General features: G+C 44.3%; 1 protein-coding gene across 1 annotated transcript; it reads right to left on the bottom strand.

Moving 5' to 3' along the window:
• Nucleotides 1–20,568: 20,568 nt before the first annotated feature.
• LOC150025494 (uncharacterized) lies at nt 20,569–21,480 on the bottom strand. Its single transcript, XM_090294062.1, has one exon. The coding sequence runs from the start codon at nt 21,478–21,480 to the stop codon at nt 20,569–20,571; it is 912 nt and encodes a 303-aa protein (XP_090150188.1).
• Between the last annotated feature and the right edge of the window lie 122 nt (nt 21,481–21,602).

The raw sequence follows: 21,602 nt of genomic DNA, 5'->3' as shown, positions 1-21,602 counted from the left end.
TCCAAGAAGAGGAAGAAGAGGACGACGAGGTCACAGAGGATGGCCTTGTCATGAAAAGGAAGAGGGTGGCACCATCTTCCCCACCTGCTCCACCCCCTCTTCCAACCTCAACACCACCATCAACGCCTGCCCCTCCTCCCTCATCGCCAACACCACAAGCCCCTTCATCACCAGTCCAAGCAGTTCCGCTGGCCACTGCGCCACCTGCAGCTGAGGCCCAAGAGCCAAATTTCTTGGAGGACCCCCCAAGCGCCTCTACGCCACATGTGTCAGCAGGAGGGGGCCCCCCTTCAAACACTTCAGCTGCAGGAAACGTTCCAATCGGGGATGAGGTTGCTCATACCTCTCCATTTCTAATTACCGAATCCCCGATTGCGTCGCCACGCCAGGAAGCAAACACTGAAAATCCTGCTAAGGAAGGTGGCGGCGAGAACCCTCAACAAGCCCCCCTGGTGCCTCTCCAAGCAGCAAACCTTCCCCTTGAGGTCACAAGGATGTGGGAACCTCTGACTGCTAAGTTGAAAACCATAGCGGAGGATATCCCCGCAATCATAACGAGGGCTGTGGAGAGCTCCACCAGGAGGCTTCAAGATGATCTCTTCAACCTCAAGACCGAAAAAAGCACTATGAAGGTTGAGGTGGAGAAGATGTCATTCAGCCTGACGCTCGCAGAAATAGAACACTCCCGAGTGGAGGATGCCCTGAATACCGAGCTCAGGCTGGCGCGCAAGGAAGCTGCTGACCTTCGCCGCAAAATTCATGATCTTGCCCAAGAGAAAGTCGAGTTGGAAAGCAAAATCGTACCTCTTCGCACCAAGGCGAGCGACCTGGAGGCTCACATTCAAGCTGACGCCGCCAAGCTGCAAAGACTGGAGCAGAGGTCGATCGACCGCGAGAAGCTACTTGGGCAAGTAGAAAAAGCAAGGGACGACGCCATGGCTGATCTTACCGAGGCAAACAAGGAAAAAGGAAAGATGGCTGCCGAGTTGACCCAAGCTCAAACGGAATCCAAGAAGGTCACTGACGACCTTCTCCATGCTCAAGAGACCAACGAACAACTCCGAAAACAGGTCGAAGAGCTGAAGCAGCAGAACAAGGAGCTCAAGAAACAGGTTGAAGAACTTCAAGGGCAAAATGAAGAACTTAAGCTAAGCTCTGCTCAGATTCTGGTTGCTGGATTCGAAGCCGCTCGGGAACAATTCGCATGCCTATTCCCCGATCTCGACCTCAGCATGGTGTCGTTGAACAACGAAGTAGTAGATGGAAAGGTCGTTCCCGCCGAAGACTTAACCAACTCCACCTCATCTGCTACTTTATAATTTCGCTTGTATATACCTTGTAATAAAAACTCGTGCATATGTGTTTTGAACAGATACTTATTTCAATCACAAAACTTGGATATTCTTTCTTCTGACTTCTTTAAGCGCTTTCACCTTCTTTGTATGTTAAACTTTGTCGGTCTTAACTTAACGATTTCGCAAACACAACCTTTTGACTGTAACTGCTTCGAACCACTTCAAATTTAAGCAATAATCGCTTTAAACAACTTGTACTCTTGAGGCACTAACCTTATCATAAGAATACCTTCCAAGCAACGAACTGTAACTCAATCATTGGCTCAAACAACGTCCCACTCGACCTGCTTTATCAAACAAGTCTTTCAATCTTCTCGCCGTGTTTGAACTTTTCCCGATCGCCAAGACCTCTTGGTAACACCAGCTTTTCCTAGCCTCATGCTTTGGCAATCGTTTCTTTATCTGGGGTAGAAACGCCCTTTGGGATCTTCCTTTGCCCCCCTGAACTTCAGAGCAAAAGACCGGCTGACTAGGTGTTCTCTTCGAACCTACCTTAGCCACCTTTCAAGCTTCTTCCACCCTCTTCGCCATACCTGAATTCGTCCGAGACGAGAAGGATTTTATCTTGCCTATGCTCGCACACAAGCGAGAAGGTCTTTAACTCGCCTGAACTTGCTCATCGGCGAGAAGGACTTTTTACTCGCCTGAACTCGCTCATCGGCGAGAAGGTTTTTAAATGGCCTTAACTCGCTCGACGGCGAGAAGGACTTTATCTGGTGCCTCAACTTGCCCAGGGTGTACATCTCCTCCCCCCTGGATGCACTGAGGACCTTTCTCTTTCTCGCCTGCACTCGCTCGACGGCGAGGAGGTCTTTAACTGGCCTTAGCTCGCACGACGGCGATAAGGACTTTATCTGGTGCCTCAACTTGCCCAGGGCGTACATCTCCTCCCCCCCTGGATGCACTGAGAACCTTTCTCTTTCTCGCCTGCACTCGCTCGACGGCGAGGAGGTCTTTAACTGGCCTTAGCTCGCACGACGGCGATAAGGACTTTATCTGGTGCCTCAACTTGCCCAGGGCGTACATCTCCTCCCCCCCTGGATGCACTGAGGACCTTTCTCTTTCTCGCCTGCACTCGCTCGACGGCGAGGAGGTCTTTAACTGGCCTTAGCTCGCACAACGGCGATAAGGACTTTATCTGGTGCCTCAACTTGCCCAGGGTGTACATCTCCTCCCCCCCTGGATGCACTGAGGACCTTTCCTTTTTTCTCGCCTGCACTCGCTCGACGGCGAGGAGGTCTTTAACTTGCCTCTACGTTGCCCCAGGAGTTACATCTTCTCGCTCCCAGAAACACGGAGGACTTTTTCTCTTTCTCGTACTGGTGGGCCTTCCTCATCACCAGATCGCCTTCTCTAAACTGCCTTGGCATCACCTTTGAGTTGTATCTTCGCTCGATCCTCCTCTTCACCGCCTCAGCCTTCAGCCTCGCCTCTTCCCTGACTTCATCCAGCAGATCCAGGTTCAGCCTTCTCTCTTCATTCGAGTCTTCCTCTACAAAGTTCTGGAATCTCGGCGAGCTCTCCTGGATCTCCACCGGAATCATGGCGTCGCACCCATAGACCAAGCTAAACGGGGTCTCATGGGTTCCTGACTGCTCGGTGGTGTGGTACGCCCAGACTATGCGGGGCACCTCCTCAGCCCAACCTCCCTTGGCTTTCTCAAGCCTTCTCTTCAAACCTCTCAACAACACCCGATTAGCTGATTCCACCTGGCCATTTGTGTGAGGGTGCTCGACGGATGCAAACACTTGTTGAATTCCTACCCCTTCGCAAAGCTTCTTCAACAGGTGGCTTGCAAACTACGTCCCATTATCTGACACCAGGCGCTTAGGCACTCCAAACCGGCACACGATGTTCTTCCATACAAAACCTTCGATCTTGTGTGCGGTGATCTGGGCCACTGGTTCTGCTTCAATCCACTTGGTGAAGTACTCAATCGCCACCACCAAGTACTTCATTTGCCTGATCGCCAGCGGGAAAGGTCCCAGGATGTCGATTCCCCAAGTATGAAACGGCCAAGGGCTATAGATCGACTTCAACTCCTCGGGAGGTGCCTTGTGCCAATCGGCGTGCTGCTGGCATTGTTTGCAGCACTGGGCATACTTCTTGCAATCTTCTCTCATAGATGGCCAATAGTAGCCTGCACGGAGAGTCCTCGCAGCCAGAGCTCGGCCCCCGACGTGGCTTCCACATATACCTTCGTGGAGCTTTGCCATAATTCTCGTGCACTTCTCGCCGTGTATACATTCTAGGAGCGGGTGAGTGAACCCAAACCTGTACAGATCGCCATCAATCAACGTATACTTGCTGGAATTTTTCTTTACCTTCCTAGCTTCCGTCGGATCCAACGGGAGGAGGCCATCTGCCAGGCACCGTTTGTATTGTGTTATCCAAGTGTCTGGCTCATGGGCGGCGCAGACCTGCATCACGTCCACCTTCTCTCCTCGATGTGCTCTAACTCTCGGCGATCTCAGGGTTTCTTGCGTCAAAGACTTATGGCTTCTCGCTGCTTTCTCCGTCGACTTGCTTATCTGGAGGACCAGGTGATCTGCTACAAATGCTCTTGGCGTCTTCAGAGTTTCTTGAATCACCGTCCTCTGCCTACCCCCCTTGCCTGAGCTGGCGAGCTTAGCTAGCAAGTCAGCTCGGGCATTCTGCTCCCGGGGCACATGTACCACTTCAAAAGAGGCAAAGGAACTCTTCAATTCCTGCACATACGCCAAGTAAGCCGCCATTTGTGGATCTTTAGCCTGGAACTCGCCTGTTACTTGCCCTGTGACTAGCAGCGAGTCACTCTTAGCCATCAGCACCCTAGCCCCCATCTCCTTGGCCAGCAAAATCCCGGCGATCAGCGCCTCATACTCTGCTTGATTGTTGCTGGCTTTAAAGGCAAACCTCAAAGATTGCTCAATCAGTACGCCGTTGGGCCCTTCCAATATGACTCCAGCACCGCTACCCTGCTGGTTCGACGATCCATCCACCGTGAGTACCCAACGGAAATTGTCTCCTTCAACCCGCGTCGCCTCTGATGAGAGCTCGACCACAAAATCTGCAAAGATTTGCCCCTTGATCGGGCCTCGGGGCTCATACTTAATATCAAACTCTGACAACTCTACCGCCCACTTCACCATCCTTCCCGCAACGTCGGGTTTCTTCAAGACCTTCTGGATGGGCAGGTCAGTCATCACCAGTATTGTAAAACTGTGGAAGTAGTGGCGCAACCTCCTCGCCGAAAACACCACAGCTAGCGCAGCCTTCTCCAGGGCCTGATATCTCGTTTCTGGGCCCTGCAACACTTTGCTCACAAAATAAATAGGCTTCTGAGCCTGATCTTGATCCTGGGCGAGCACCGCACTCACCGCCCTCTCAGTCACAGCGAAATACAACCTGAGAGGGATACCCGCCAGTGGTTTGCACAGAACCGGCGGGCTCGCCAGATACTCTTTTAGTTTGACGAAAGCCTCCTCGCACTCTTTCGTCCAAACGAACTTGTTATTGCGCCGCAGACATTGAAAATAGGGATGCCCCTTTTCTCCGCTAGCTGACACGAAGCGAGATAGGGTTGCCATCCGACCTGTCAGCTGCTGGACCTCCTTCACTGTAGCCGGGCTTCTCATCGCCAAGATGGCGGCGCACTTGTCTGGGTTAGCTTCTATCCCCCTTTCGGTCAAGAGAAAACCCAAGAACTTTCCAGCCTCCACGCCGAAAATGCATTTCTCCGGGTTGAGCTTTAACTTGAACTTGGCGATCGTCGTGAACAATTCTTCCAAGTCCGCAACGTGCTTGCTTCTCTCCTGCGAGGTCACGACCATGTCATCGACGTAGGCTTGCACGTTCCTTCCCAGCATTGGTGCAAGTACTCGATCCATCAACCTCTGGTACGTGGCCCCCGCGTTCTTCAGCCCAAACGGCATCACCTTATAGCAGTAGCACGACCTCTCCGTCATGAAGGCTGTTTTTTCTTCATCCATGGGATGCATCTTGATCTGATTATAGCCCGAGAAGGCATCCAGGAAACTCAGCAGCTTGCACCCTGCAGCACTATCAACCAGGGCATCAATGCTCGGTAAAGGATACGAATCCTTTGGGCAAGCTTTGTTCAGATCGGTGAAATCGACGACATGCGCCATTTCCCGTTACTCTTCTTCACCAGTACGACATTTGCCAACCATTCAGGGTACTGGACTTCCCTGATGTGGCCTGTAGCGAGGAGTTTCTGTGTTTCGTCCCTAATCGCCTGCCTCCTCTCTTCATTGAATTTTCTTCTCCTTTGTCGCACCGGTCTCACCATGTTGTCCATCGCCAGATGATGGCACAAGAAGTCGGGATCGATCCCGGGCATGTCCGAAGCGGACCAAGCAAACGCGTCCAGATGCCGCTCAATCACCTTGGCGATCTGGTCCTGGAGATCGACCTCCAGAGATCTTCCGAGCTTGAAAACTTTCCCTCCGATCTCCTTCTCGAGCCACTGCTCAACAGGTTTGGGCCTGGATTCTCTGGCGATCACCGCCCTGGCGATTCCCTGTTCTCTCGCTTCCTCGGGGCGATTCCGCGCCTCTTCCTCCTCCAGGCCAGCATTTCTCTCCCCCAGCTCAGCGTCTATCATCTCTACATCCCTTCCGGCGGCCTCCTCTGTTACCGGCGGTCTGGGCTTCACACCGGGAGGTGGGGTGGTTGTTACATAACTCACTGATCTTTTGTTTTTCAGGCTATTCTCATAGCACCTTTTCGCTTCTTTCTGATCCGACTTGATCGTGATCACCACCCCTTCCATGGACGGCTGCTTCACCTTCATGTGCCGAGTCGATGGAATGGCGCCTATCCTGTTAAGAGTGGGCCTACCCAACAGGATGTTATATGCTGAAGGGGCGTTTACGATGAGGTACTTGATTTTCTCCGTCCTCGACCCGGCCTCATCTGTAAACGTGGTTCTCAGCTCAATGTACCCCCTGACCTCCACCTGGTCACCAGCAAATCCATATAAGCACCCTCCATAGGGCCTTAGCTGGTCAAGGGGCAATTCCAGCTGCGTGAAAGTCGGCCAGAACATCACGTCTGCCGAGCTTCCTTGGTCCACCAGAACTCGGTGGACCTTCCTCCCTGCTGTTATCAACGAAATAACTATGGGATCGTTGTCATGAGGCACAACGTCCCGAAGATCCTGCTTTGTGAACGTAATGTCCACTTCCGGCGAGTGATCTTCAAACATGTCCACTGCCATCACCGATCGCGCATACTTTTTCCTCTGCGATGCGGTGCATCCACCACCTGAGAAACCCCCTGCAATGGTGTGGATCTCCCCGTGGATTGGCATCTCGTGTTGTTGGGCTTCTCCACCTGCTGGTTGGGAACTCGATGCTCCCCCCGTCCTCCTGTCCAGCAGATAGTCATTTAGGAACCCGCTCTTAACCAGATCGTCGAGCTGGTATCCTAAAGACAAACACGAGTCCAGGTTGTGGCCAAAACACTGGTGGAACTCGCACCAGGCGTCCGGCTTTGACCCCAGCACCTTGTCTCCCACCTTCTCGGGCGCCTTCAACCTAGCAGATATGTTAGGGATAGCGATCAAGTCCGCTAGTCCCATGACGAATTTGTGCTTAGGCGGGCGATTGTATTCCCGGCGTGCTGGTTGTTGGCGTGCTGGCTGTTGGCGCGCTTGGCTTCTTCCCTTGTTTCTCCTGTCGTAAGGATAGCGAGTCCTTTGATCTTTTCTGGCCGCCGCCGCCGTTTCCAGCACCCTCTGCGGCTGGATCCTGGTCTGGGCGCGTGGCCTGGCGGGAGCCACGCTGCCTCTCTTCTCGGCGACTTCACTCTCGTCGGCGATGTGGGCCACCGCAAGTCGCCTGACTTCAGCAAACGTCGCTGGATGAGCCCTGATCAAGGCCTCGCAGAATGGCCCTGGCTGCATGCCCTTCTTGAAGGCATAGACCAGCATTTCTTCATCCTTGGCCGGCGATCTGACCATCTGCGCTCCGAAGCGATTGAGGTAGTCTCTGAGGGACTCCCCATGGTACTGCCTTATATCAAACAGATCATAGGACACCCTCGGCGGCGCCTTATTCACAATGTACTGCTCGACAAAGATTTTCGAGAATTGTTGAAAATTGGTTATGTGGCCATTGGGCAGGCTCACAAACCACTCCATCGCCGTTCCCTGGAGCGTGCTCACGAACATCTTGCAGTAGACGGCGTCTGACCCTCCCGACAGCATCATCTGCGTGTGGAACGTGGTCAGATGAGCCTCTGGATCCTCCACGCCGGTAAAAACAGCTTTAACCGGAACCGCGCTCGTGGGAATTGGCGTGTCGGTAATCGCCTGAACAAAAGGCATTGGGAACACACGAGGTGGCGTCGACGGCGCCGCCTCTTCAACAGAAGAACGTCCCTGCTGCTCCTGAAGAGCTCGACGCAGCTCCTCAGTTACCTTGCTGAGCTCCTCGTTTCTGGCGCGAGAGGCGACCAGGTCCTCATGTATCCTCGCCTGCTCTACGCGCGAGGCTTCCACAGTTGCCTGCAACGAGCGCATCATCTCTGCCATCTGCGCCATGGTCATGGCGGCGTCGCCTTCAGCAGCGACAGGCGCCACGGGACTGGAGCGATTGCTTCGCATTTTTCTCATTAACTTCAGCGAACCACAGGAATATAGCAAACAACACTTCAACCACGATCGACTTCAGCGATCAATCGGAGAAAGCTCAAGAAACTGCGCAAGAACTTCAAGAACACCGCAAACCTTCGAAGAAAAGCACAACTTCACCAAAAAACCACCGTTTCCCCGCGAACAGCCAAACAAACGAAAGAACTCGAACTTCCACCAAACAGATTGCGCGCAAGCAACAAAAGACCTCACTCCACCGATCGAAAAGCCAAGCGAACGGTTCAAAACGCAGATTCACCGAACGAAACTCAAAGAAACTACGAACGACGGTTGCACCAGCACACAACCACGCCGAAAACCTCGAAAACTTCCACGAACTCACGCTGTGGATGGGAGCAAGCTTTACACGGCCCCACGGTGGGCGCCTGATGATCCCGCCCGTTGACCGGAACGCTGGAGAATGCCTCGTCAAAGGATCGACGTGTGCACCGCTTCTCACCTCCGTTCCTCTTCGGGATCTATCTCAAGAACCTGCAAAGAAACGATACGGCGCCGCTGCGGCCGATCGCACTCCGACGTTCAAGTCAGTGACGGTATCACCAAATACTAAGAACGAGAACCGTGCAAATCCTCTCTCACTTGCAAGCGTAAAGTGTATGAACTGAACGTGCGTACCTCAGAAAGTCTGTTAAGAACTCTTATATACCTGGTGGTTTTCTCTCTCCTGGCAGTTACAGACTTGGACACGTGGCTCGTATCCAACTGTACACATGCCATCATCTGGAGGCTCCCTGACTTGGCGCTGCTTCTACTCTCATTTTGGCTAAGTTACTTATGCATGGTACTGCCCAGTGCATAGCTAACTTAGGAGTGCGATCTCTACTGGAACTGGCGAGTTGGGGACTTTCATACACCTTCCCTGTGGTCTCGCCGGCCGCCTTCATAATCTGCTTCTCCTTCATCTTCGGCGATGTGCTTGTTCTGGCGATCTCCGACTGCTTGGTCGCCTGAGTCTACATCTGGCGACTTCATCTTCAACCTGGCGATCGCCTATTCTGGTAAGCTGGAAATCGGAACACGCCAACTTAACAACTGGCGACTACACGTGCCTCCCGACTTCCTTCCCATCTGCCAACCTGGCGCCTTGTCAACACACCTACACTGTAGCAGGATGCCACGTCATCACACCCGACCACCAGGGCGGTACAGAAAGAATTATGCAAGATGTACATGCAGGGGTTTGTGGTAGCCATATCAGAGAATGATCTCTTTCAACAAAAAATTTATAAGCAAGTTTCTATTGGTTAACCATGAGAGATGATTGTTTGTTTTATGTAATGAAATGTGATAAATGTCAACGACATGCAACTCAGATTAATGCCCTGACTAAACATTTATATTCTCTTGTAACACCTTGGCCTTTCTATAGATGGGGAATTGATATACTTGGTCTGTTTCTGATCTTGGTCAGACAATTCAAATTCATTGTGGTAGCAATTGAATGTTTTACTAAGTGGGTGGAAGTAGTAGAGCTTTTAACAACAATAACAGTTGAATTTTTTTTTAAATTTCTTTTGAAGTCTATAATATGAAAGTTTGATGTATCAAAGGAGTTAATTTCGGACAATGGGACACAATTTATAAGTAAGAAGATGCAAGACATATGTGAAGAGATGGATATTCATCAGAGTTTTTCATCAGTAGAATATCCTTAAACGAATGGACAAGCAGGGGTTGCAAATAAAGTAATTCTGCAAGGATTAAAAAAGAAGTTAAGGAATCGATACAGTATTACCTATTAAGATAGAAATATCATCCAGAAGGGTAGGAGATTTCGAGGTACAAGAATCGGTAATGGGAAGACTTTTCCATTTGGATACAATAGATGAGTTGAGAGATAAAGCAAGAGTGAGGAAAGTTTCTCTAAAAAGAAGAGTGGAAGCAAATCTGAAATCAATACAAGCAGAAATCCTATCTCACACACTTTGATCAATCTCAATCTCTAAGCAATCTCAACTCTTCAAAAACTCAAAATCAGTGAAAAACTGAAATCTGTTTTTTTGTATATATCAAAGTTGTTGTTTGTTATCAAATCTTAACAAACTATTAATTGCATTTAAAGATTGGTCAAAGCATTAAAAACTGGAGCGTAAACAGTTGGAAAATCATTTAATGCTCAGTCAAAGCACGAACCATTTTTCTGTTATGGTACCAAAACAAACAATCGGTTGTTTCCTCGAATGAATCGGTTGTTTTGGGTTTTAACAGCTCAACCATTTGAAAAACAATTTTCAATCTTTTCTAAAAACACATAAATATAAAACAATCGGTTGTTTCGACAAAACAATCGGTTGTTTCGACAAAACAATCGGTTGTTTTTCACTTAGTTTGAAAAAAACTTTTCTTTTAAAAAGATTGAGAATGCCTATGCATTGGATTCAATCAAGAGTGGATTACAAAACTCAATTTACCCCAGATCCTATCTAAGACAACTCAGCAACAACAAGCACAACCTAGCCTTCAACATCCTTCAAAGGGTTTTGGATTCTTCAAAGCATGAACACCACTTGGTTCAACAATCTCCCCTTATTTGATGAAGACAAATCCCTGGTGCTTGTGTTTGATCTGATTGAATCTGAAGTAGTACTTGCAAAAATAGCATATCTACCATCCAATGCTTCTTACAGCAGCAGGTTAGTTTTTCACACATTTAAAACATAAAACCTGATAAACAATCAGTTGTTTACTCGAAACAATCGATTGTTTTTATCAGCAATAGTAGAAAACAGTTTTATATCAGAGATTTTAACAGAATTAAACAGTTTCAGATAAGGATACACAAGACCAATTAATTCTCCCCCTATTTGTCTTCACAAATAGACTTTAACAGTAACAAAACAAATTTAGGAGAGATTATTGAGATCAAGAATACCTAATTCATTTCTTAGGAAGAAAAACCTCTCTTTTGGTAGTGGTTTCGTGAAGATGTCAGCTAGTTGCAGTTTGGTCTCCACAAACTTCACTTCACAGTTCCCATTGTTTACATTGTCCATGATGAAATGATGTCTTATCTCAATATGTTTGGTCCTTGAGTGCTGAATCTGATTTTTGGTAAGATTGATGGCACTTGTGTTATCACACATCAAAGGGACTTTGCTGATCTTTAATCCAAAGTCTGCAAGTTGTTGTTTGAGCCATAGAATCTGTGCACGGCAGTTTTCAGCAGCTATATACTCAGCCTCAACAATAAAGAGAGCAACACATGTTTGCTTTTTGCTATGCCATGAGATTAGGCTTGAGCCAAGAAGGTGGCAAGTGCGACTTGTGCTCTTCCTATCTAGCTTGCAACCTGCAAAGTCAGAATCTGAATAACCAATTAAGTGAATTGAAGAGTGAGAAGGATACCATAACCCAACAGTTGATGTTCCTTTTAGATATTTTAGAATTCTTTTTGCAGTGTGATTCTTTAGGATTTGCTTGATATCTTGCACAAAGACACACCGCGAATATGATGTCCAGCCTACTTGTTGTTAGACATAGCAAAGAGCCAATCAATCCTCTGTATTTGGTTTGATCTACACTCTTTCCAGCAGAATCAACATCCATATAGCAGCTTGATGGCATTGGAGTGCTTGCTTCATTGCAGCTTTCCATTTCAAATTTCTTGAGAATCTCCTTGCAATACTTTGATTGACATAGAAAGATCCCATCCTTTGTTTGCTTAACCTGCAATCCAAGAAAGAAAGACAATTCTCCCATCATAGACATTTCAAACTCAACTTTCATTGCAGCCACAAATTCTTCACACAACCTATCTTGTGTAGCGCATAAGATGATGTCATCAACATAGATTTGTACAAGAATTATTTCTGAATTTGACTTTTTGATGAAGAGAGTCTTGTCTACCATTTCCCTTTCATAACCATGTGATAGCAGAAAGTTGCTAAGCCTCTCATACCACTGCCTTGGAGCTTGCTTCAGTCCATACAAAGCTTTCTTCAACTTGAAGAAATGGTTGGGATGCTTATGATCTTCAAAACTCGGTGGTTGATCTACATACACTTCCTCATTGATGTAGCCATTCAAGAAGGCACTCTTGACATCCATTTGGAAGAGTTTGAAACCACTCATACAAGCAAAAGCTAGCAGCAGCCTCACAGCTTCCAACCTTGCAACATGGGCAAAGGTTTCACCATAATCTATGCCCTCCTCTTGATTGTAGCCTTTGGAAACTAGCCTTGCTTTGTTCCTTGTGATCACACCATCTTCATCTAACTTGTTCCTGAAAACCCACTTCGAACCTATAATGTTCATTTCATCTGTTCTAGGGACAAGAAACCATACCTCATTCCTTGCAAATTGATTCACTTCTTCATGCATAGCTTCAACCCACTTATCATCCTTGAGAGCTTCATCAATTGACTTTTGTTCAATTTGTGAGACGAAAGTTGTGTTGAACCAAGTGGTGTTCAATGTTTTGAAGAATCCAAATCCTTTGAAGGATGTTGAAGCCTCTGCTTTGCTGTGTGCTGCTGTGCTGGTTTAAGCTTTGTTCTGGAGTAGTTTAATGTTGTAATCAACCCTTAGATTAAATCTCAAAGCAATTAGCATCTCAATTTTAACAAAGTAAAATGTTTTTCAAACTAAGTTGAAACAACCGATTGTTTTGTCGAAACAACCAATTGTTTACACAGGTGTTTTGATAAAGTTTGAAAACTGTTTTTGAATGGTGAATTTTGTTAAGTAACAAAACAACCGATTGATTCGAGGAAACAATCGATTGTTTGTTTTGAAACAATAACAGAAAAACTGTTTTCTTTGACTGAGCTTTAAATGCTTTAAATGAATACGCTCCAGTCATTAAATGCTTTGACCAATCGGTTATAAATGCAATTAAGAGTTTGTTAAGATTTGATAACAAACTATATTCTTAGATATATTCTGAAAAATTGTTTTCATGTTTTAAGAATCTTGAAACAAAGTTTTGATCTAAGAGTTTTTAAAAAGAGTTCTGAGATTGCTAAAGTGTTGAGAGATTGATCAAGGTGCTGAATAGGATTCTACTTGTATTGATCAGATATTCATCTGTAACAAGTGTAATCTTTGTAAAACTGCTGAAAAATTCGTGTGTGTGTTTTGCTGAGATTGGCTATGTGTTCTTGAGGTGTTCAAGATCAGCAATCTTAGTGTTGGCTAAGGAGAGTGTGTTTCTTGAGGTGTTCAAGGTCTCTTGGTTGTGGTGTAAGTGATCAAGTGGTGATTGCTTAGTGGATATCCTCAGGGTTTCTGAGAAAACTGGAGGTAGCTCTTGTTTGGAGTGAACCAGTATAAACAACTGTGTACAATTTCTCTATCCCTATCTCTTTAATTCAGTTTTGTTATTTTGGAACTGGTATAAACAACCGATTGTTTCGCTAAAACAACCGATTGTTTTTCCAGCTTTGTGCGTTTGCTGTTTGTTTTGGAAAAACTGAATCCTTAATCAAAGTTCTTTCAAAGTATTTTCATTCTAAGGTTAAAAGATTGCAAAAATCTTTCTTAAACAATTCACCCCCCCTCTCGTTTAAGGCCATATATTCTAACAGTTTGAGATGGAGCTTCGTGTGGAGACACCTTCCTTTATCTGCCCTATGATGTTTTCCACTGACAGATCTCTAGGAATCCTCCACTCTTTGGGCAACTCACTCTGTTGCAGAATTTCAATCGGTTGTTTCTCCGAATCAACCGGTTGTTTTTCTGCACAAATTTCCAGCTTCTCCAAACTGATGCTTTGTTCATCCTCTTCAGCTCTGGTCTTCGGGGTTTGGATGTTTCTGTGATCTACCTCATCAAAGACAACGTGAACTGATTCTTCTACATTTATCAACCTTTTATTGTAGATTCTATATGCATGACTTGTGATAGAATACCCTATGAAGATGCCAAGATCTGCTTTCTCATCAAACTTCCCCAAGTTTTCCTTTCCGTTGTTGAGAACGAAACAACTGCTGCCAAAAACTCTAAGATGATTGATGTTAGGCTTCCTCCCATTGAATAGTTCATATGGAGTCTTCTTCAGAATGGGCCTAATAAGCACTCTATTCATCACATAACAAGATGTGCTCACTGCATCCGCCCAAAAGTACTTAGGAAGAGATGATTCACTAAGCATTGTCCTTGCTAGCTCTTCAAGAGACCTGTTCTTCCTCTCTACCACACCATTTTGTTGTGGAGTTCTTGGACCAGAGAAGTTGTGCAGAATCCCCATCTTCTCACAGAACTTGCTGAACTTCTCATTTTGGAATTCTCCTCCATTATCACTTCTAATAGAGCCTATGTTGCAGTTCTTTGTATTGTGTAACGTTCTTGCTAGCTTCTTGAATGCAGAAAAGGCATCACTCTTTGATTCCAAGAAAAGAGTCCAAGTGAACCTAGAAAAGTCATCAACAATAACAAAAGCATAATAATTTCCACCAAGACTCATAGTTCTTGATTGTCCAAAGAGATCCATGTGAAGAAGTTCAAGGGGTTTTAAAGAAGAAACAACATTTTTTATTTTAAAAGAACTTTTCACTTGTTTCCCTTTTTGGCACGCTTCACAAATGTGATCCCTCTCAAACTTGAGCTTTGGTAGCCCAATCACAAGATCCCTTGAAATTAGCTTGTTCAAGTGATTCATGTGAATATGAGCAATTCTTCTATGCGAAAGCCAAGATTCATCCTTCTTGGATAGAAGACATCCAATTGAACATGGTGAAGAGATATCTAGAAGATACACATTATTTACTCTCTTACCTACCAACATTACCTCTTTTGTGTTGGGTAGACAGATTTCACATGTGTTTGACTTGAACATCACTTGATATCCCTTGTCACATAGTTGTCTAATGCTCAGCAGATTGTGCTTTAGACCTTCTACATAGAGCACATCATGGATGACCAAGTTGTCTTTCTTTCCTATGGATCCTCTCCCAAGAATCCTTCCTTTATTCTTGTCCCCATAGGTGACATGCCCTTCTTTCTTAAAGGAGATGCTCAGGAACTTTGATTTGTCCCCTATCATGTGCTTGGAGCATCCACTGTCCAAGTACCATTGTTGCTTGCTCTCCTCCAAGATTTCCTACAAAGAATATTTTCAAGTACAAAGATTTGGTCCCCTTATGAATGTGGGTCCATTTTGTTTATATTCATCAGTTGAATCTTTATTGCACTTAGGAATCCACTTCATAAAGCCTCTAGGAACAACATATTTTCTGATTTTACAGAAACTCACAGAATGACCTATTTTCATGCAATAGAAGCCTGTAATAATCAGTTGTTTCGATGGTCCAATCGATTGTTTTTCTAGCATTTTCGAAAATGATTTTGAAAATCTATATTGTTTGTTTTGTGGGTTAAAACCCAATCCAGCTTTTCCAAAAACATAGTTTTGAGATGCCAAGACACTCTCAAAGTTGGATTGACCTTTAGAAAAAGTTGGATTGACCTTTAGAAAGCTTATCCACAGTTTTAACAAGATAGTGAACCTTATTTTAAAGATTTTCGCAATTTTCACAAACAAGAGTATTACACTTGCAAGAGGAGTTTCTATAAATGATTTCAAGGTTTTCAAAATCTGTTTTTGAATTTTCTAATTCCTCTTCCAATGATTTTACTCTGTTTTCAAGCCAGCTATTCTTTTCTTTTAACCGATTGTTCAAGAGGGCCAATCGGTTGGCTTCTTCATGCGTTTCTTGAAAAGCTTGAAGTAATTGACCATAATTTTCAGAGTTTGAGGAGTTAGATGAACTTACACTACTTGAGTCATCCTCCTTTCTGGCCATGAAGCGGAGGTTGAGGCTTTTCTTGTTTTGCCTTCTTTTCCTTCTTGCTTGACTCTTTGACCTTGCCTCCTTTGGTTCATTGTTTCCATGAGCAGCCTTGAGTGTGTCCCATATCTCTTTAGCAGTTTTGCATTTTGATATCCTGAAAAACTCATTAGTATCTAGTGCAGAAGCTATTATGTTTTGAGCAGTACAATCAAGCTTGGCCATTTTACATTCATCATTGGTCCATTGAGACAAAGATTTTGCAATGAAGGAACCATTTTTTTTAAACTTTGGAATGTAAGGACCATTCTCAATTGAATCCCAAATTCCTTGATCAATAGATTCCACAAAGATTTTCATTTTGTCTTCCCAATACTTGTAATTCAATCCACAGAATAAAGGTGGTTTGTGTTGAAGCTGGAGGAAGCTTTTTCCCTACCAAGGCTTGCTCTGTGTTTGATGAAGAAAATGGCTTGAGTGCTTTGAAGATTGTAATAGGTTTTTAGATTCATTTGTAATTAGGCTTGTAATTGTGTATGATTGCCTTTTGCTGTATAACCTATCCTAGATGCCTAACCAAGTCTAGATCAAGCACATGATGTGGTTAAATGGGTTTTGAAAAGCTTTTTAAAATGGTTTTGTTCCGTCCGGTTGACCGAGACATCTTCGTGCGCGACCTCAACCGTCAGCTAGGGTCTCCTTCCCACTGGTTACCTGTGAAATCCTGCAAAAAAGAGGACAAAGAGGCGCCCTAGCGGCCGTTTGCACTCCGACACTCAAGTCAGCCAGCAAGAAACACCAAACCTGTTCACCTCCGTCTCTGAGCACCGCGTATGGCACTCTGAAGGTGGTAAAAAATAACTGTGTATTGTGTGTGTATTCTCTCCTTCAGGCAAAGATATTCCCCAGTCACTTGTACGTCGCCTTGAAGCACGAGCAAGCAACCAGAGAGTTCTCGTAAATTTGCCCAAAGTTCCAACCCCGTTTCCAACATTCCCCGCGCTATTTAAACCTCCCAAGCATTTGAAGTGCCTTAAAGCGCTTTTAATCACAAACGTAACGCACTCATTAAAGCGTTTAATTAGAAAACGTAGCGCATTTAAGACGTTGAAACGCTTGGGAGCCATCACAGTACCTGAACGCTCGAAACGGAAACTGTATTGAATGACTTTAATTACCTGGCACCTGATTGGAGGGTGTTTCTATTCTGACATGGCTGTCGTACACGTGGAGGGCCTCACGACGCCATGACTCCATCTGGGGGCGTTTCTGCCCACCTGGGGACGTTTCTACGTGTGAGTCCTCCTGCTTGGGAGTGTTACTGCGCTAGGGGTGACTTTTTGGGTGCCAACTCATGCCCCCAATCATCTAGTCACTTACTCTGAGAGCGTATCTGCCTTCCTCTCGTACCCTGCACCCGGTTACCCTGGGCGTGACCTTCCTCTTGGGTCGTATCTGTCCCGAAGGCGTCTCTGGGGCGGTAGGGGTACTTCACGAGTCAGGCTGCCCTACACTGATGCTATTACTATGGCTTTGAGGCCACCTTTTCCTTCTCTTTATCGTTGCCCCGTGCTATCGGGACCTGAGGCCTTCCCACGGCGTCGCTCCCTCCATGGTCTTTCCTACCCATGGGTATCGGGGAACCACACTGTGATTGCCTTGCTTTAGCACTGTTTGATCTGGCGACGCCCTGGTTGGGCGACGCCTTCACCTAGGCGACGCCTTGCCTTGGCGATGCTGGCACTTGGCGTCTCTCCACCTAGGCGATGCCCTGCGTTGACTTTGACTCTCCAGTTGTTGACTTTGACCTTGACTTAGTCAACGCCCGGATACGGGACGGTACATGTTTTAAAAGTTTTAAATCAGTACACAAATAAATCTGTTTTATGGAGAAAGAATCTGTTTATTTCTTCTCTGTTAAAAGGTTTTTCTAAAAGTTCTGTTTGAGACCACAGGCAAAGCTTAGTTCGTTATTTCAGTTAAAGCTGAGCTGGCCTATTTGCCTTCATTTAACCTGTTTCACTGTGAAAGAATCAGTTTGCCCTTTGATCAGTTGAAAGTTTTTTTACAAGTTAGTTAGGGCACCAAAGGTACAACTCAGACAGTTATTTCAGTTAGCTGAGTTGGCAGTTCTCACAAAATAAATCTGTTAAGTTCAAAAATGAATCTGTTGTTTTCATAACTGTTTTTCAACTGTTTTTTGAAAAGAAGTTAGAAACTGTTTTCTATATAAAGAAAAGTCTATCTCACATGAGAGTAGGCTGAGCAATTACGTTTTTGATAGAGATCAAACATTTTCCATGTGAGAAGAAGGATTGAAAGATTTTTGAAAGGTTTTCCAAAGAGATTTTCAAGTGTGCTTGTTCTAGGAAACCTTTGATCTTGGTGAAGGTGCTGATGCAGTTCTGCAGCAAATTGAACTACTGGTTTTGAGTTCTTGCATCTTCTTTTCAGGTGTAATCTTTCCTTTATTCTGTTTTGTTAAGGTGTAAGTGTTAGTCACTCCTTGATAGGGTTTCTTGGAGTGCAAGGTGTGCTGAAATAGGAGCATTGTGTGTGTTGTTCTTGTAGTGTTCAAGAACTGCTGTGTTTGTAAGTGATTGGTACTGTTTTTTAGTGAATTCCACCTTGGGGTAAGGTTAGACTGGATGTAGCTCTGTATGAGTGAACCAGTATAAAAACTTGTGTGTCTTGTCTTCTCATCCCTGCACTCATTTCTGGTTTTTGCTTAATTCTGTCAAGAACTAAATCTGTTCTTTTGAAATTGAATCTGTTAATTCTGGGTTTAACTGAAAACTGTTCTTCCTGATTTGTTAAAGTTCTCTGATCATAAACAAGGCTGCTGTATATAATGGTTTAAGTGATTTGTGAACAAACTGTCCATTCAGTAAAATCTGAGAAAGGATCATTCCTCTTAAAACCTTGTGTTGAGTAATTTTGTTTGATTTCTAAGCATAGCTGTATCCTTCATCTTCACAATATTAAGCTGATCTGATTCTGTTATAATTCTCTGTTGATCACAATTTTACATTGAACAAATTCAAATTGTGCCAAGACTGCTCTGAAGAATCAATCTATTTCATGTAAAAACAATCTGTTCTTTTTGCCTCTGGAATACTGAAAAATTGTGTGTTCTTGCGAAAATTTTATAAGCTCAATTCACCCCTCCCCTCTTGAACTTAGACACTAATAGACCCAACAGTTTGTAGATTGAAGCACCTTCCTCAAAAGATTGTTTTCCAGCCATAGAAATTTTGTTTTGGATCAACTTGAATAACTTTCAAGAACCAAGCTCTTGATGCCAATTGTTAGAATATATGACTTTAAACTAGAGGGGGGGGGGGGGGAGGAGGGGTGAATGGTTTAAAGAGGGATTTCGAACAATTTTTAAGCCTTGAATGAAATTACTTCGAGAATGTCTTCATTAAGAAATCAGTTTTTCAAAACACAAAGCTAAAAGCAGCACCACCAAAACAATCGGTTGTTTCGCAGAAACAATTGGTTGTTTATACCAGTTCACAAATATCAAAACTGAATTTAAAGAGAAAATGCACACAGATTTATACTGGTTCACTCTAAACCCAGAGCTACATCCAGTCTTCTCAGAAACCACTGAGGAACAACACTAAGCAATCAAACCTAGATCACTTACAACACAACCAAGAAAGTGACCTTGATCCCCTCAAGACACACACTTCTCTTGGCCAACACACCAACACTAAGAATGCTGATCTTGATCCCCTCAAGAACACACAACACTTTTCAGCAAACACACAAAGATTCTTGTTCAACAGATACAAGGATTACACTTGTTACAAAAGTAAATCTGAAATCAATACAAGCAGAAATCCTATCTCACACACTTTGATCAATCTCAATCTCTAAGCAATCTCAACTCTTCAAAAACTCAAAATCACTGAAAAACTCAAATCTGTTTTTCTGTATATATCAAAGTTGTTGTTTGTTATCAAATCTTAACAAACTATTAATTGCATTTAAAGATTGGTCAAAGCATTAAAAACTGGAGTGTAAACAGTTAGAAAATCATTTAATGCTCAGCCAAAGCACAAACCATTTTTATGTTATGGTACCAAAACAAACAATCGGTTGTTTCCTCGAATCAATCGGTTGTTTTGGGTTTTAACAGCTCAACCATTTGAAAAACAGTTTTCAATCTTTTCTAAAAACAATCGGTTGTTTCGACAAAATAATCGGTTGTTTTTCACTTAGTTTGAAAAAAAAACTTTTCTTTTAAAAAGATTGAGAATGCCTATGCTTTGGATTCAATCAAGAGTGGATTACAAAACTCAATCTACCCCAGATCCTATCTAAGACAACTCAACAACAGCAAGCACAGCCTAGCCTTCAACATCCTTCAAATGGTTTTGGATTCTTCAAAGCTTGAACACCACTTGGTTCCACAGTATTTTCTTATTCACGCAAACACTTCTTCAAGGTCTTCCAAATGCTTATGTACCTCACCTGACTTAACAATCATATCATCAACGTAAACTTCCATGTCCTTTCCAATTTGTTCTTTAAACACCTTATCCATCAGCCTCTGATATGTTGCTCCTGCATTCTTCAAACCGAAAGGCATAACTTTATAACAATAATTTGCAGTATCAGTGGTAAAAGCTGTTTTTGGGATATCTGGTTCATACATCTCTATCTGATTATACCCTGAATAAGCATCAAGAAAACTCATCATCTCTTGACCAGACGCCCCATCAACCAATCATTCTATATTCGGTAGTGGATATGTATCTTTTGGGCATGCTTTATTTAAATCCGTATAATCGGTACACATTCTCCATTTTCCATTAGCCTACTTAACAAGCACCACATTGGATAACGACGTTGTATATTGAGCCTTCCGAATGAAACCAACATGCATTAATTTTTCAGTTTCCTCAATTGTTACCTTTCGTCTTTCTTCACCCAACTTTCTTCGCTTTTGAGATATCGGCCTTGCACCTCGGCAAACAGACAGTTTGTGACAAATTACCTCTGGATGAATTCCAGGAATATCAGCCGGTTTCCAAGCAAATAAATCTTTGTTTTTACGCAAAACTGCAATCAGTTTGTTTAACAAATCTTCAGGCATACTCCCACCTATATAGGTACATTGCCTCTCATCTTGCCCCAACACCACAGATGTTGTTTCCTCTTTCGGTTCTAACCTCTCATCATTCAACCTTGTGTCCAAATCCACCATTACCACCATTTTTTTGGTATCTTCTTTATTCGTTTGCAAATTCGTCTTCAACCATGCCGCATAACACTCTCGAGCATCTCTTTGGTTAACATAAATGGTTGATATCTCCCCATTCTCTGTTGGGAACTTCATGGCCAAGTGTGGTGTTGAAACTATTGCCCCCAGCTTGTTCAAAGAAGACCGTCCCAACAACACATTATACGATGAACAAGCATCTACCACCAAATACCTGATCTTAATCTTCTTAGTTTTACTACCTCTTCCAAATGTTGTCTCTAAATCAATATACCCCTTCGTACTGACCCTTTCGCCCGAGAAGCCAATGATTTGTTCTCGGAATGGTACAATATCTTCCTCTCTCAAGTGTAACCTTTTAAACGTATCCCAAAATAAAATGTCAACCGAACTTCCCTGGTCAACAAGGGTCTTCATAACTGCATATTCTGCTATTTCTATTGTTATCATCATGAGATCGTCATGATCAGGATCAATTTCTTGAAAATCTTCATCTGTGAAAAGCATTGGTGGCAAAGTTCTTCTTTTAAAGATATGATTGATTGTTCTGAGACTTCTCCAATATTGTTTTCTCGCCAACGATGACTCTTTTCCAGAAAATCCACCTGAAATCGTGTTAATAAAACTTC

This window comes from Phaseolus vulgaris, chromosome 8 (genome assembly GCF_051622355.1).
Source record: "Phaseolus vulgaris cultivar YP4 chromosome 8, ASM5162235v1, whole genome shotgun sequence".
In the NCBI taxonomy this organism is placed as follows: Eukaryota; Viridiplantae; Streptophyta; class Magnoliopsida; order Fabales; family Fabaceae; genus Phaseolus; species Phaseolus vulgaris.
The sequence above is the reverse complement of the archived record's forward strand: the minus strand, read 5'-3'. Positions and strand labels throughout refer to the sequence as shown.

What these genes read in the sequence shown, in the direction of transcription:
- LOC150025494 (XM_090294062.1), bottom strand. Translation starts at nt 21,480, where the DNA reads ATGCTTTTCACAGATGAAGATTTTCAAGAAATTGATCCTGATCATGAC.